The 15,524-nt window shown below is 45.3% G+C and overlaps 1 protein-coding gene across 3 annotated transcripts in view; it reads right to left on the bottom strand.

Annotated features, from left to right (window-relative positions):
* Window positions 1-15,524, bottom strand: part of erbin (erbb2 interacting protein) — an 87,464-nt gene that overhangs the window by 26,305 nt on the left and 45,635 nt on the right. For all 3 annotated transcript variants that reach the window (XM_066711550.1, XM_066711549.1, XM_066711552.1), the window contains 7 exons: window positions 12,099-12,296; window positions 10,824-10,941; window positions 5,634-5,712; window positions 4,775-4,864; window positions 3,538-3,594; window positions 961-1,024; window positions 400-474 (listed from right to left, as the gene is read on the bottom strand). In XM_066711550.1, coding sequence (XP_066567647.1) covers window positions 400-474; window positions 961-1,024; window positions 3,538-3,594; window positions 4,775-4,864; window positions 5,634-5,712; window positions 10,824-10,941; window positions 12,099-12,287 — 672 coding nt within the window. In that variant the 5' untranslated portion in view covers window positions 12,288-12,296. The remainder of the gene's footprint in view (window positions 1-399; window positions 475-960; window positions 1,025-3,537; window positions 3,595-4,774; window positions 4,865-5,633; window positions 5,713-10,823; window positions 10,942-12,098; window positions 12,297-15,524) is intronic.

Below are 15,524 nucleotides of genomic sequence, written 5' to 3'. Positions count from 1 at the left end.
CTTTTGCTCCATTGAATAAAATATTTGGTTAATTGTGGAAGCAATAGCATTAACTAACACAAAATTCCAGCAGGGATATGAAACCTCACTTGGTGGAAGCCCTTTCATTTAAGTTTGACTTAAAATTGTCAGCAGTAAATAAAGGACAAAAAAAAACAAAAAAACTCTGGCCCCTGGCTAACATGCATTGTCTTGCAAATTAAGATTGCTTTGGACCTCAGTCTTTTACCAACCCCGAAATGTAAAAACAAGTGACAGAATTCATAAGCGCTCTTCACCGGATGAATCTCACAGGCGAGATTTAAGATTAATTACAAAATACTCTATGGGCACCATCAACTGCACTGTGGTCAGTATTTAAAGCAAACCACACAGACAGACAGACACACACACACGTACCCCTGGTAGAAACGTCAGTCTGTTCCCATCGATCCACAGCTCCTTTAACGCTGTGAGCTGCTCCAGAACCTCAGGCTGGGAAAGAAAAGGGCAGGACAAAACAGCAGTTAAGAAGAGACAGATTGACACCATGATCATCAACTCACACCTTAAAGCAATAGCTTAGGAATGGTTTATTTTAAAGAGCCCATTGAAAATGCAGTGCATTATTGGGCGACGCATTGTAAAGTGTGCCATAAACACACGGCCCTCTGACACGTCTTTACTCCAGGTTTTACTGGGCGTTCAGGGGACATTTTAGCTAGTAAAAGGAGACATTGGGTTCCCCCCCGAATAAAAACTCCTTCCCTGCCCTACAAGACTAGCGTTGGCCTGGAATAAAACCGCAGTGGTCGCCGGGTTGCTTGCTCAGTGCTTAACGCAATTAATTTCTTGTCCCCTCGGCCCTCAAACCTAAACCTGCTTCTCATGTTCGCTGCCGATTAAAAGAGAATTAAAAGGGAATTAATGCGAGCGCGGGGGAAGCCTGGCGCCAATCCCCACGGCACCGCCAGTACTCACCACTTCTGTGAACTCGTTACTGCCCAGGTCCAGCCGCTCCAGCTGGGTCAGTTTGTGCATGCTTCTGCAAAGAGGACACGGGAGCGTGTTACGAAACCCGAATCATATAGCATGTCCCCACCCCCCATCCTAGCCTTGCAAGAGTGACGGCTTTCAAACCTTCACTTCCCAGAAGAACCCACTGAAGTAAGCGAACCTCAAATCGCCAAAACCGACTGGCTGTTCTCCTGAGAGAGACAGGCATGTTTCAGATTAGGCCGTCTTAGTTTTAGTTTTTTTCACAATGGCATCATTTTAGTTTTCTGTGAAAGCTTACATAACTGTACAGGAAAATGGTCCAGATGAAGACAGTTAAGGAGTCTGACACCTGCACTGCTGGAGGGGGCGCAGTAAATAATTCTCTCCTCTAGATATGAATGCGTTTTGACTGTAGGGATAATGTCTGTGCTGCTGGTTCCTTCTGCTCTCACCAGCACCGAGCACGGCACTCAATTCCCACAACATAGATAAATTAAGTCATTAATCACAGTATAAACTGAAATGTATTAATAAGGGCTGTCTAGCAACTCAAACCGCAGCAAATCAAATAAATCTCTTAATTTCAAAGCTAATTTAGCTTCCTATTTTATAATGCCCACCCCCCCACACAGGAGAGCCCCATCAAATACTGCTCACAAACTGATCTATGAAATCTCTTTTCCTTAAGGGAACTCCCTCCCCCGTCACTGACAGCACAGTGCTGGTCACGCATAGGAACACTACAACCCCTCAGCTCAAACCTCTCCTCCTCCTATTTGTCACTGTCATCTGTATTTTTTTTTTTTTTGTAAAAGGTAGTTTCTGTTCCCATTCCTGAAGATGGCGTGCACAACAGCACTTCTGATTTAAACGTTCTCTCACGGGAAGAGTTACCCAGATCCCCACCCTGATGGTCTGGCCAGTAGGCAGCACTTCATTGTTCTTGCTTTGATCTTTTGAAAATGAAATTCAGAAACACAACAAATAAACCATCTCACTTCCGTGCCTTGTTTGACACACGAGCACGTCTGCACATCGGGACATGCCATGTTAATCTCCCAAAATGCAGAATTTCGTAACTGTAATAGGATTAGAGAATTGGCGATAAATAGTTTACTCCTGACAACGTGTCACACAATCTCGCCGGCAGATAGTCTCCTCGCTGTGAGCAAACTTAATGCCTAGAAACGCAATAAATCCTCGAGTAAGCAGCTCGATCTGAATACTTCCCTTTGCTTTCAGAGAGTCTAATTATTTTTAATCGTAAGCCGAGCAGCTTGTGAACAGGCGGACGATTGGGACGATGCGATAAAACCCTCCCTGGCACAACAAGTTATACATGTCAGTAGATACGGGAGATGCATCAACACACAAAAACAACCAACCAGATAAGCATCCTGGATAAAATACCCAAAATAAAATCAATACATTTTCAGGCTTAAATATTGATTCATGATCAGCAGTGACCTCCTGGCGTCTCTTTGCACACCTGGCTCTTCTAGGTGCAGTCAGCAGCTCCGTTTCATTCATGCAGGTGTAAACAATGTTCAGTTCAGGGAAAACCCACAGGTAGCAAAGTTAAACACCAGAACATCTACATCTGATTAATTCAGGGAATTGGTAGCAGTGTTTACACTCCATTCAATGATTTGTTTAGCCTTTCGTAGTTTGTTTGTTTTATAACACAAATCCCAGACATGTATTGAAATGTGGGTCAGGTTTTTGGAGAAAAATGCAAATTAACCCACTGTCCCTAAAGAGTATGCAAGATGTGCCCGTGGTAAAAACACAGGTGGTTCAAGTCTTGCCACACCGACAGACCTTCCAGCACACACAACATTACCCAAGGCTTCATGAACAAAACAACTGCCAACCGGCTGTTAAAACTTACATGGGGGCAGCAGAATTATCTGAAGGCTTTAGGAGGTATTCAAAGAACAAAATGGAGGCTTTAAAATACATCTTAAACACAGGCCAGCACAGTGAAGCTGCTCACACTGAAGATAGCACAACACTGCCTGTTCAATCCTATGACAAGGGCGTGCTATACAGCATAGATTCCTCCAAACAGATATGACAGGATGGCCATGTTGCTGTTGAGGGTATTTAAAACACACACTCACATCTACACCGGCAGCACTCACCCTCCTAATGAAAACCATCTTAATTATTCATGCGTCTCTGCCTCCCTTGTGCGCACACGATGGCACCGCAAGGTTAAACACAGGTCTGGCTGCTGTGCTGCATCGGCGGCAAAGAAACAAACAGCGCATTGAGAGTCCTTTAAAAAAGGCTCGACTTATTATCAATCACCAACGTTTTATGTACGAGTGCCAGGAGTGTTTGTGAAGCGTGTCTGAGTTCAGGCGGGTTTTTAAAACTGAGGTGAAACAGCCTCACAAAACTGTTTTTATTCCTATAGAGAAGCAATGGCCAGCGCTTTTAAGAACACAAACTGTTTAATTATAACAGGTGTGAGAATGCAAGGAAGAGATAAGTGCTTGTTACTGAGCTACAGAAATCCACTGACACTTTAGAAAGAAAGGTTGGGACACTTACTTTGGCAGCATCTTTAACTGGTTCTCTCTCAGCTCCAGGATCTGCAGCTTGGCGAGTCTGCAAAACAAGCACAGGAGCGTCAGACATGGGGAGAGGGGGGACGGGCAACAGCAGCATCCCAGGACACAAGTACAGAAGAGACTGAGACCATGAGGCAGCTTCACTCAACATTCAAATGAGCCCTGATGAAGTGACAGTTTTGGCCCAGAGGCTATCAGTACACTGTACCTAAAGAGACACACACACGGTGTCAATTTAAATTTTATCCGGCTATGGATACGAGTTTTGTAGATAAAGGACATGAGCTACTACCAATACAGATGCATCATGGGACACTGAGGCAGCAGCATCTACACGGTTAAACACGGATGTGGAGAAACAATGGGCTGGTATGTTGATGCCCGGCGGGAGAGCCCTTAGTCTCATTTTCATTCCTCTGCTGGATCAAGAAAATTAGTACCATGTATTTTCTTTGAAGGGGAGCTGGTAAGATGCTACTTTCTGCCTTTGAAATGGCTGCCCTCCCCTTGGTTAAGGACAGGAGCTGCGGTGCAGCGATCGGACGCCCATTACACCCTCAGAAAGTCCCAGCGTGATCCTCAGACCTTCAAATGCACTGCAGGCAGCCGGATCAAAGCACCCACACACTTTAAATAAAATATAATGGCTGTTCTTCATACGGACAGTAAAGGCCAAAGTCAAATGCTTCATACGCTGCACACGTGTCAATCCCTATACCAGACTGAACAGAGACATACCCCCCCACCCCCCCAAGAGCTCGGGCCAGCCAGACCGTCCCCACTGGTCCTCCCTACTCTAATGCGGGGGGCTTGCGGGGCACTGTCCGGGAGGAGGGGTGCGGGGGGTCTGTACAGCTCTCCTGCGTTGGAGTGGAGGTCATGTACAACCGAGGGCTAAGATGAATGAATGAATAAAAGTGGTGATTCACATTTACTGTAAACCTAAGTAAATGCGAGATGTCCTGGGCTAGATTTTGTTTGTATACGTCTGAACACTGAAGTGTAGGGGGCAGGGGGGCATATATCTCAAGAAGTTGCATTTTAAAAACAATGCTGCCACTTGACTAAACCAATCCTCCTCCAAAAGGAGGAGCTGCTGAACTGCTGCGCCAGAGAGCAGAAGCTCAGTTTGGAAGCCCTGCCATTGCGATGGATGACACTACACTAACAACTGGTGGGAGAGGATCACTCTGCATACACACACTCTTGTAAATTACCTGCCAAAATTCCCCGGTAGGAACTCCAGAAAGGCATCGTTCAGGTACAGCTGTGTTAGGCTGAGGAGCTGAGTGAATCCCTCCGGCAGCCTGGAAGAAATAAAACACAAATAAAAGGCAACTGGTTTAGGGTTGGGCTGTGCAGTGGCACTGAGCCCTGCACTAAAGCAGCACAAAACCAATCTAACCACAGAGGAAGGGGAGCTGGGGGGGCAGTACTCAAGGAGTTAATGTGCAAAACAACCACGCAACAAAAAACATTTCCTATCAAATAAAGTCTTGAAAATGGATTCTGATTAAATAAAACGTGCGTCAGACCACGACCATGAGTGTGTGGTTCCCTATGAGAAGAGGCAGAGAAACTGGGCGGGCAAGGTCCTTCCCTTCAGTGTGCCCCCCTACAGACAGAGGGAAGGGCGCAAAACATCTGTCAACAGCCCCCGGTGACCCTGTCTTTAATTGAATGATTGTTTGCCCAGGACATTTTAACGTGTCCCAGTGCTATTACAATAACTCCCCTCATCCTCAACACATTTCTCTGAAATAGCTGTGACCTATAGTCTCTCATGTAAGCCTTGGTTGTGAACAAGCCAGTTGCCCCAAACATTTCAAAGACAACAGAAGCCACATATTTTCAGCCCTCAATCAGGGAACGCGTCGATACACTGCTGTGAAGACACGGCTGCCTGAACTCTCGAGACGCTAAAACAAGGTACAGACAGAAAACCCAGAAGAGACTACACCATCTTTCTTTTCAGAAACGTCTGCAGTAGTCGAGAGGAACGGAACAAACAGGTAAACTGGGGCCTGGAGAACGGTAGGCATCCCGAGAGCCCATGAAAGTACAGGCAGCACTTACTTTGAGATGGGATTTACACTGGCTTCCACAATGGCCAACACCTTGCAGTTCTTAATGTTTTCCGGAAACTCCTGGATACCTGTGAAGTCACACAGAGAAAGTGGGTTAGCATTATTTTAAGAAACGCCACATATAATTGGAATATCGGAATCAGACAATCACATCCCCGGTCAGAGGAATCGCTTCCCCACAGATGATCTCATCCCCCGCCCGAGGAATCAGTTCCCCATCACATCAGGAAAGATCTCTTTGTCGGTAAAGGACACGGACATTTCTTATCGCAGGAAACCTAAATGAACAGTTAATTACGCTTGCAGAGCATCAGTGTATGCAATAGGACAGTACCTAATCCCACACACTGGGCATCCCTGAACCTGTAACTGGCAATTTCCACAAGATTCCCCTATCCCAGTGAGGAGATGTCACAGCAGTTTAATGTGGCTCTGTGAATAGCCATGCACTTCAGGGAATTCACACTTGGTCATATTTATGTTTCTTGGCTGTATTTTTCAGACAGACTGCCGCACGGCCGATAAGTTTTTGTTTTCAGACACTGTGAACTCCACACCGACCAGGATCTGCACACTTGCTAGACACGCCGCCCGAGGACTAAATTATCAGAGCACATCAAGTCAAACGTCTCTATCAACAGGGTAGCCGGCTACCATGCTCACAGAAAAGCGCGTTTTGTAACCAGAGTGTACTCTGAGAAAGCAGTGAAATGGCCCACTACTCCGAGCCATTTACAATGCATATTTGCATCCTCGGGGACAAATTGGTAAAACTTTAATGAAGTCAGTTTGGCTTTAATGTTGGATATCAGTAAACCATACATAATTTAGCACACTGGAACATTTTAATGGAGGATTTAAGCACCAGCGTTAGGGCGTCCCGTCACAGCCCCGAGACGTCTAGATTTCGCTTCACTGTCCCTCTAACTCATAACTCAGCTGTTTCAGAGGGGTTTTTAGTTGGCCAATTTCAAGATAGTTGGAGACCATTAGTTGAAAATCTAAAGCGTTTTATAAAAAAGATGATTATCTAAATATGCACATTAACGGGTTCAGTCAGGGTTTTCAGGAGGAGGCAAGCCAGCCGTTTGAGACTTGCACCATGCCTTGTGGTGGGAGGATGCCGGGCATCATGGTGTGGCAAATCTAACCGATCTAACCGAAATTAGGCCCCTGTCAGCTCTGACCATAAACACCTCCCCGAGCAATGCAACTGGCATGAACCAATTAGCTGTTGGGTCCCGTGTTCATCCACGGATGTCAATAATGTGGTCACACATGAGCAGGATCAATTTAAATCAAAACCACAGTAAACACCCAAAGTCGATAACGTTTTGGTGAAAATGGTCATGGCGGTGCTGCGTTTCCTATCCCTCTGGTTTGAGCCGATTGCTCACTTATTCATCGTGCAAGAAACTGTCACAGTAGAGAAAACAATGCTTAAATCAGTTCTGTATTATTTGTATTGGTTGCCAGGTAGGTTTAAGCCTACCAAATAAGACCATACATTTAATTAATACATTCAAGAAAATAGGCTATACAGCAGATTAGAATTATGCATCATCAGGGGAAGGGTAAACAGCCTGTTAGACTCCATTTTAAACCTGGAATCAATCTTCAATCTTCAGTCATTTATAACTGGGGCCTGGTTTACCGAATGGGCTGTAACCAAAGGACCATTTAGGCTCCCGTTTCTCTTTCCCCCGCAGGAGAGAATTAATCTCCACTGCCTCGGCCATCCATGTTTCCCGCAGTTCAATCACAAACTGATCATAATACAAATTAAAGAGTAGTTTAACAATCCCAGAGAGCTTCTCTGCTGAGCAGGATTCCTGAAGGCAGCAATTTGTCACAGCGCTTCTCTGCCCAAATAAATTTATTTCCACACGGCCGAGTGCGTCTGCTAATTCAAAGGGCTGAGGCAGGTATAGGTCAGTGGGAGGTTTATAGCAGAAGGCTCGACAACAAAAGTAGGAAAAGCAATTAGCTGAAATTATTTTAAAGGATAGAGCAATCATTCTTCAGATCTCAGTGCTCAAAAGGTTTCCTGTATCTGGGAGATCAATTGAGGGCCTCAGAGATGTACAGCGCAGATGGATTTTGTGGTCGGCTCTGAAATAAACACTTCTGAGGGGCAGCAAGTGTGCAGCGTTTTATTCCTGGACGTTTATATAGAAACTAATTGAATGCAAAAGCAAGAGCATGCAGGCCGCATTCATCCTGCAACCGGGCCGAGCTGGAGAAGCCCACTTCAACACAGCCTCATTCTGAGCCCAGCGGCCCACAGCCCACATATACCGATATCAATCGCAAAACCCACTATAAAACATACAGAAAGTTTAAATGAAACCGTGCAGTGTTCCCAGGCTTAACTGCAGGGGTTCCAGATCTCGCACAGCACTGCCAGACCACAGACAAGTCTACACTACTTAATTAAGCATTTTCAACTGAAGAACGAATATTTCTGTCATTAAGCAGAACTAGTATAAATGTAAAACGGACATGCAGCACGGCCAGCGTTATTTATTAGCCCTGCATGCGTGGACTTAGAAGTGAAACGTGACTATCTTTTCAAAAGCCTGTGGTGTCTTTAACACACGTTATGGTTAACAAACTACTTTATCTTTACGACATTTGCACCACTGTAATAGAAAGCCCCACTATGCAGACTAAGAGGGTATTATTTCATACACACAAACCAGGCTGCTGACAATCACCTAAAGCAATGCAGCCTCTATTGTATTCCTACACGTTTACAATACATCCAGTCAAGCGCACCAAACGCACTATTAAAGAACAGATGACTGTGTCGAGGTGTTGTGGAGGACATGGGGTCATCCTACAGGAAGCAGGGCTGCTGCAGACTTCTGCTCTGACCGTGATCATCAACATATGGTTAACTAGTACATCTCATCAGATTAGCTCAGCAGTTGAGGCCACAACGTCTCTCTAAGGTCTGACTTGCTCTTCTGTGAAACAGCAGGAAACGGGGGAATTGCAGCATCTCAAAAAGGGCCGTAGGATTGGTAGGTTATTAAAGGAAACACTGCACAAAAGCTTAGCCTCAAAGACACATCATTACGTTCAACTTCTGTAGACCATCAAGGAAAGTCACGCAAGGGCCTGGAACGCGTTCACATTCTCCTAGGAAAAGCCCACTATAGCCACAGATCCTCACAGAGCAGCGTCCAGGCATTTGGACTGTCGGAGAAAAGGCACCCAGCCACCCGGAACGAAAGACTTGTTAAAGCTGGTCCACTTTTCAAACACCAGTGACCCAATAATGGACTGTACTGAAAGAACAACAGTCTAAATGCCTGCAATGTGGGTTTGAGATTCAGAAAGAGTTCGATAATCAAGCGGCGTCTAGAGGAAACGGCTCTTAATCTGCCGGTGGCATTGAGCGCCGTCTCCGCATGACTCGCGTCCGTGCAAGCGGCCGTCTTGTGGAGGAACAATTCATCTAACCTCACTCTGAATTGGATTCGACTAAATCATTCCTTTAAATTAATTCATGGAAAGTGCCGCGCGCTCGGCAGCGGCGAACAGTGACAAAGCCGTTGTCATAGCAACTCCCCTTCACAAAAAGGGATGACAGAAAAAAGCAGAGGGAGGGGGCGGGTTGGGGGAGAAGTGATGATAAATACTGGCTAACCGTCCATAAACCACACGGCGAACCCAGAAATCACCCTGACCGATGAAGGGAATGCAATAAACAGCTAACAAAAAAATCCATTCTGTGATCTCAAAAAATAATTTATAAAAAAAAAAAATAATAATAATGAATGCCCAGCCTCCCTCTGTCACGTGTGCGTGCGAGCATGCACGTGTGTGTGTATGTGTGTGACCATGCATGTGTGTGTGCTGGGCAGCCTCCTTGACGCTGATGGAGGCTGACAGTTCTGGGGTAAAGCACTGGGCAGAGGGGCGGACGGGATCAGACTACCAGGGCAGCTCTGGGGAAGAATCCGCGACTCCGGGAGCGCGCTCTCTCTGAGAGCAGGCGTCTGTGCTCTCGGAGAGAAATCGCTCCCGGAGTCGCGGATTCTTCCCCAGAGACGCGGCACAGATCCCAGGTTTGGGTGGCGTTTTTGTGCACAGGGTGGGCAGCAAGCCGTCGTGTCACTCGTCAGTCGTTTAGCGTCTCACTGGAGCCTCCACACTATACATAATGCATCAGAACGAGATCGGCAGTAATTGAGCAGACCAGCCCATGTGCCCCACTAGCTTAAGGCAATTATGGGGCGGGGGGGGCAGTTCCGGACACTTAATGTGATCTATGTGTTATTTCAACGATGATTTTGCTTAAAGGAAAAGGCAACCATTGAGACAATAAACCTGACTTTGAACAGCATCTATACACCTTGCCCTTTTTAAAAGAAGCTGCAGACCATCGGTGCAGCGATCTTTTAATTTTAACCAATCAATCAGAGACTGTCTGGTGTCACAAGACCCCAGCGTGTTCAACTGGACAAAACAAAAGGGTTGCTTAAAACTCAAGCTTTCCAGTTGTGTAACTGTAGTCTTCTTTTGAAGGCTCTGGACACGGCAGACGATGAATGAGCATCAATGGGTGGCTGGTAGTAGTTAGTGTATGGCGATGTAAGTATTATTACTCACTCAATGGAACAGCAATGTGTTATAAATACAAATACAGCACAACACGTAAACAATCAGAGCGTTGATCTGTTATCGGGGTAAACCGCTAACACACGCACTATGTGGTGGAATAAGGGTGTTTCAGATAGTTCAGATAGTTGTGCCTGCGTTCAACGTGAAGCCACTTTCTCTGTCTCTCTTGTTGCGAGATGATTCAGGGGAGCGGATGGTGTGAGATAGAATGAACACTGACGGCGAAGTTATCATTCTCAAAAATAAGGGCGAAAGCTGGAATATGAATCGGAAGCAAAAACACTGGGGTGAAATAGTCTTGCCTGGATAAAACTGTATTTAGTTAAACACGACAGCATTGCTACCATCACAACAATTACAGTTAAAGCAGGATACCAGACTCTCTGCAAGACGGCAGTAAAACCCAAGCACCTGCAGGGACGATTCACGCATTTCAAAAGGGAAGTGGAGGAAAATCCCTGGAAGTCAAGAAATGTAATGACATATAGACATCAGATCAGTCCCCCCAGCCCTGCCCCGGACCGAACGCTCGGATGAAAGCGCTTACTGTTCTTGCTGACGTCCAGTTCCCTGAGATTAATGAGGTTGGCGATGGAGGCCGGCAGCGCAGTCAGGTCGTTATCTGGCAAACTCAGCCTGTTGAGGGACTGGCAGTTGAAAAGTTGCTGTTGGGGGGGTGGGGGTGAAAAAAAAAAAAAAAGAAAGTGTTTAAAGCATGTCGGTCACTAATTACAAAGCAAACAAACAGTTACCGAACTGGAGATAAGAGCATTAACCCGAAGGTACACAGCGTCACCTGATAACTAGAAGTGTTGCCTTTGTGTTTCAGTTCAGGAGTTAAACCATATCTAGACTGAGGTGCCAGGATTGAATTATGGAAACACTCTGCTGAGAATTTACATACATGAAAATAATAATTCGGGGCTGAGGTGCTGCTTTACAACTTGCTTTGAATGAGTTATTTTTATTATCCAAGTGTATTCCTCTAAGTGTTGCCAGTACAGCAGAGACCTTATTGCTCTCAGTGGGGCAGTGGGCACCAGTCCCGCTGGTCGCAGAATGAATTAAGCCACTAATTAAATCTGCAGGCGCTCATTCCAATTAGAGGTCCAGGCTAACGAAGCGGAAGCACCTTGCTAAGTAGTGTTGCCAAACAGCGATCAGTCCCCCTGTGGCGCTCACTGCAGAACTTCAATGTATGGATTCCACACAAATGGACTTATCGCACAACCACCCAGAGCAGAGCGCCAGCCGGCCCACATCCCCCAGGCCACCCTTTGTGTGGGAATGTGGGGATCGTTATTAAAGCCGCTCCCCCCTGGGTGCAGTGACTTTTTGACGTAAAATAATGGCAATTCCAGGACAGAACGGTCAGTCTGGTGTGTCAAAACACCTTCACGGTGTCCAGCAAAACTACACTGCTAAACGAAACGATTAAAAGTCCTAGCCTCGGGCCACATGATTGAATCTGGGCCTCTCTGGTGAGACAGATAAGCGTATGTGCGTTATTGATGTCATCCAAGACCTCGTTCCACATTCCAGGAATAGCAACTGGAAAACAGTATTGATACAGTAACCCTATTAGATGGCTCATACGCTATTGTACAGTGCCCTCCCCCAACATGCGACCATTTGGCCTTAATGTCGTAAACGCTTCTCAATACAGTTTGACTAACGGGTTTGTTGCAGCACCGATCTGAGGACAGGTGCTACAAGGCCCAGTTTATGCTAAAATGAGCAGCTTCCACACATTCCTAGCTCCTACACCACAAGTATAACAGGGAACACAAAGGACAAACAGTCAGGTTCTCTGGCAGGTTACCTTGGGCAGCTCCTCGATCTGGTTGGCATCTAAGTACAGCTCCTCCAGGGTCTTCTCGAAGGAGAAGATCTCCTTGGGCACCTGCTCCAGGCTGCAGTGGGAGTAGTCCAGCGTGGTAACCGTCTCCTCCTCCCCCCGCAGGCAGCGGCACGGCACCAGGCGCACAAACAGGTTCCGCTTCGAGCTCATCGTCAGGCACTGCCACAGAGAGGGGGAACAGGACACGGGTCAGAACCAAGTAGCACCACGGCCACTGACAGATCAATGCCAACAATGCACTTTGCACCCCCTTCACCTTTTTTTTTTTTTGTCTGATTCAGGGTATAACGGCAGAGCCTGGCTCATCAATATGGATAACGGTGAATTAACATAACAGGCTCGTAATTCCTCCCTTGAGTCCAGCCAAGGAAGTCTCTCAGGGGGAGTGAGGTCCTGTGAAGTGAAGGAGGCATTTATAATTTTGAATAGCAGGCCTCAAATTCTCCCAGATCACTCTATTGAACTTTTAAATGAGAAATTCCACAGGAAAGTCCTTGTGCACATTTGTCAAACATGTTCAGATGTACTAGACTTATTTATATATAGATACACACACACAGAATTGTAATTAAAATCCAGTCCTTCAAATTTTACCTTTTTTCTCCCCAAAGCTCTTCTCATTACAACTCTATGGAAATGCTTTTAAATGAGCTACAGCGTCCTCCTTTCAATAGTTTGAGTGAAACATTTCAATGATGTCTCAGCTCTGAAGAGAAACGCCCAAAACCCCAACCCCTCCCACCTGCCTGGATCGTGAAGTCCAACTTAATGCAATGTTTGTTAATGGTTAAAACAAGGACTACTGTGTAAAAATGTAGTTTTAACAATTGTAACTGCAGGGACACAGGTGGTTTTGTTAGTTTACAAGTTTAATTGCTCTGTACAGCTGCAACACGCTGACAACGTCACAGTTTGCCTGCATATGTAATATCGACTGTCTACCTCCCTCCCTCCCTCCCCCTGCTCTGGATGTGTGGTTTATCCCACTGGGTGCTGGAGGACGTGCTAACTGGTCTGCTCCTCCCAGGCTCATCGCTTATGGTTTTATACACAATAAAACAAGTCCACCGAAGGAAAGCGAAGACTGACTCCCTGGCAAATGACTACAGAGGTGTGTCATATGAAAATAATCGGGCTCTAAAGCCTTTGAATCAGTTGTTTCTGCTAATGTTTCTGACTATTTCAGAGCAGAAGCAACAAGCAAAAACTCAAGGGGTAATGAAAGCACTTTGAAACTTTCAAGATTAGGCAAAAGTTTTCCATTGGCAACCGAAAAAAATCAACAAAAACAAAACTAAACTAAAAAATCCTTGGAGACAAGCCCTATTTCTTTCCCCCTTTATTATATTTATGGAACAAAGACCCAATGTTTGACAGGCCTGGCTGTTGTTGTGGGAGAGATCGTGAACAGGAGCCGGAGTTGTTCTTTAAATACTTATTTAAAAAAAAAAAAAACACTTTCCCGAGCCTCAACTCGAGGGGCCTATGAGCCGAAATCAGGATTCCTTCATTGTAGTTTCATTAAAATAAGATTAGGCCTCAGCTTGTTTTCCTCATCACCATTTAATATGAAAGGGAAAACAATGTGGTCAGGCTTACATCCGCAGCAGGCTAGTATTAGGGTCAAGGCACACACAAATAAAGCTTTTCAAAACCAATTTACTGGTAATCATTTAAAAAAGCCAGCAGAAGAGAGACCCCTCAGTTTGCTTTTACTTGTCTCTCAGATCCACAAAGGAAACATTATGCTTTGATTTAACATTCAATACAAGTTATTGGGTCCCCGCTCAATTTACACAGAAGTCTCATCCACTGTTGTGTAAACTTCATAATTTGTAAGTATCAAAACAAGACGGGGCCCAAATTACATTCACAACCCAATGCGTTCCTGCCGCATGGTTTTAATCGGGGCTGTGGCAGAAACATGTTTGAATCTCTTAAGATTACTGCACATGGAGCTCCAGAAACCCTACTCTTTAATTACAGTGTTCATTACAGACTTGTCTTATTAACAGAATGAAGTTCGTGTCAGCAGTGTGGTCACCACATGCGTTTTTGCTTTTTATTTTTACACCGTGTAGCATTTTTAACAACCAAGACGCTTTGAAGTGCAAAGACATCCGGCTCAGAGGCGAGCGCTTCAGCAGCAGTGATCGAGCTCTGTGGACCACAAACACTGTTCAGCACTGAAACGGACGAGAAAACACTCCTCCACTTCAGACAAGGTCAAGAGTTCACATGCCACCTCTCCTGCTTCAGTCAGGCCGAGCCGCTCCCCTGTGCCTAGACTCGCCCCATTCCTTAACTAGCGATCACAATAAAGCGCGGCTCCACATGGCGAGGAGGAAATAAAAGGACTGTTTTGATCGTTTACGACATGCAAAGTACAGAGTCTGAACCACAGTTTCAGAAACACACCGTGACGAAACAGGAACAGTTTGATCAAATACGGATGTCTTAAGTGCAGGTTTTGGGGAAACCGCAAACCGGTCATGAAATTACAGCAAAATCAGTTGTGACTGTGGTGGAAGATACCCCTTAAAATACGATTGTCAGTTTTAAAATAGGATTTTAATTGTGTTTGGATAGGTGGACTAAAGCAGCTAAATAAAGACAGATAAAAGTGATTTGACCATATTCAACACAACAAATTACCTCTGCAGCAATCCGGTGGTTAGCAGTGAAATACTGGCCTGTTTTGCACATTTTAAGAAATTAAAAAAGCTATCATTTACAAACACACCCCCACACAATAAAAGCATTGTCCCACCGGCAAAATTAATTTAAGCATGGTCCCATCACGAACAAAAAGACATTTATGAAGTCATTGTAACCTCTTTCGATCGGCTTGAACGCCTTGGTTACGGGTAATAATCATTCCAACCATTTTGCAGACGGCAACACACATATCTGAAGGCTTTCTGCTCTTAAGCCGATTCAGTATGTTAAGTGTGGGGGATTTAAACAATACTCCAATTTAATGCAGCGTCTCATTCCTTTACAACAAGTGACCAAAAGCCAGGAAAATGGTTTGGATTGAATGCCAAAGCAGCCACTTCATATGGGACTCTCTGGTGTGTAACTTCAAATGTATTTTGTGAGAAGCGCACCTTGAAGAGAACAGACAGACCGGGAGGGAGAAGAACAATGGAAGAAGTTGAGAAATGCAATACAGAGGCTCCTTCTTGGAAGCTGCTACACTTGTTCTGCTTTCTGCATTTGGCTAAACTAATTCATAGATGAAAATATCCATCAGCACTGCGAGAGAAACACAAAAATAGGCACTTGAGTGCTCATGTGAACACATTAGCCTTTGAAGTGCAGGAACTACAATGATAGTGAAGTGTAGCCCTTTAACAGCAGAGGACGCGTGCGGCCTCAGCTGCT

This window comes from Amia ocellicauda, chromosome 8, assembly GCF_036373705.1.
Source record: "Amia ocellicauda isolate fAmiCal2 chromosome 8, fAmiCal2.hap1, whole genome shotgun sequence".
Taxonomy (NCBI): Eukaryota; Metazoa; Chordata; class Actinopteri; order Amiiformes; family Amiidae; genus Amia; species Amia ocellicauda.
Note: the sequence above shows the minus strand (reverse complement) of the source record. Positions and strands in the feature narration are given on the sequence as shown.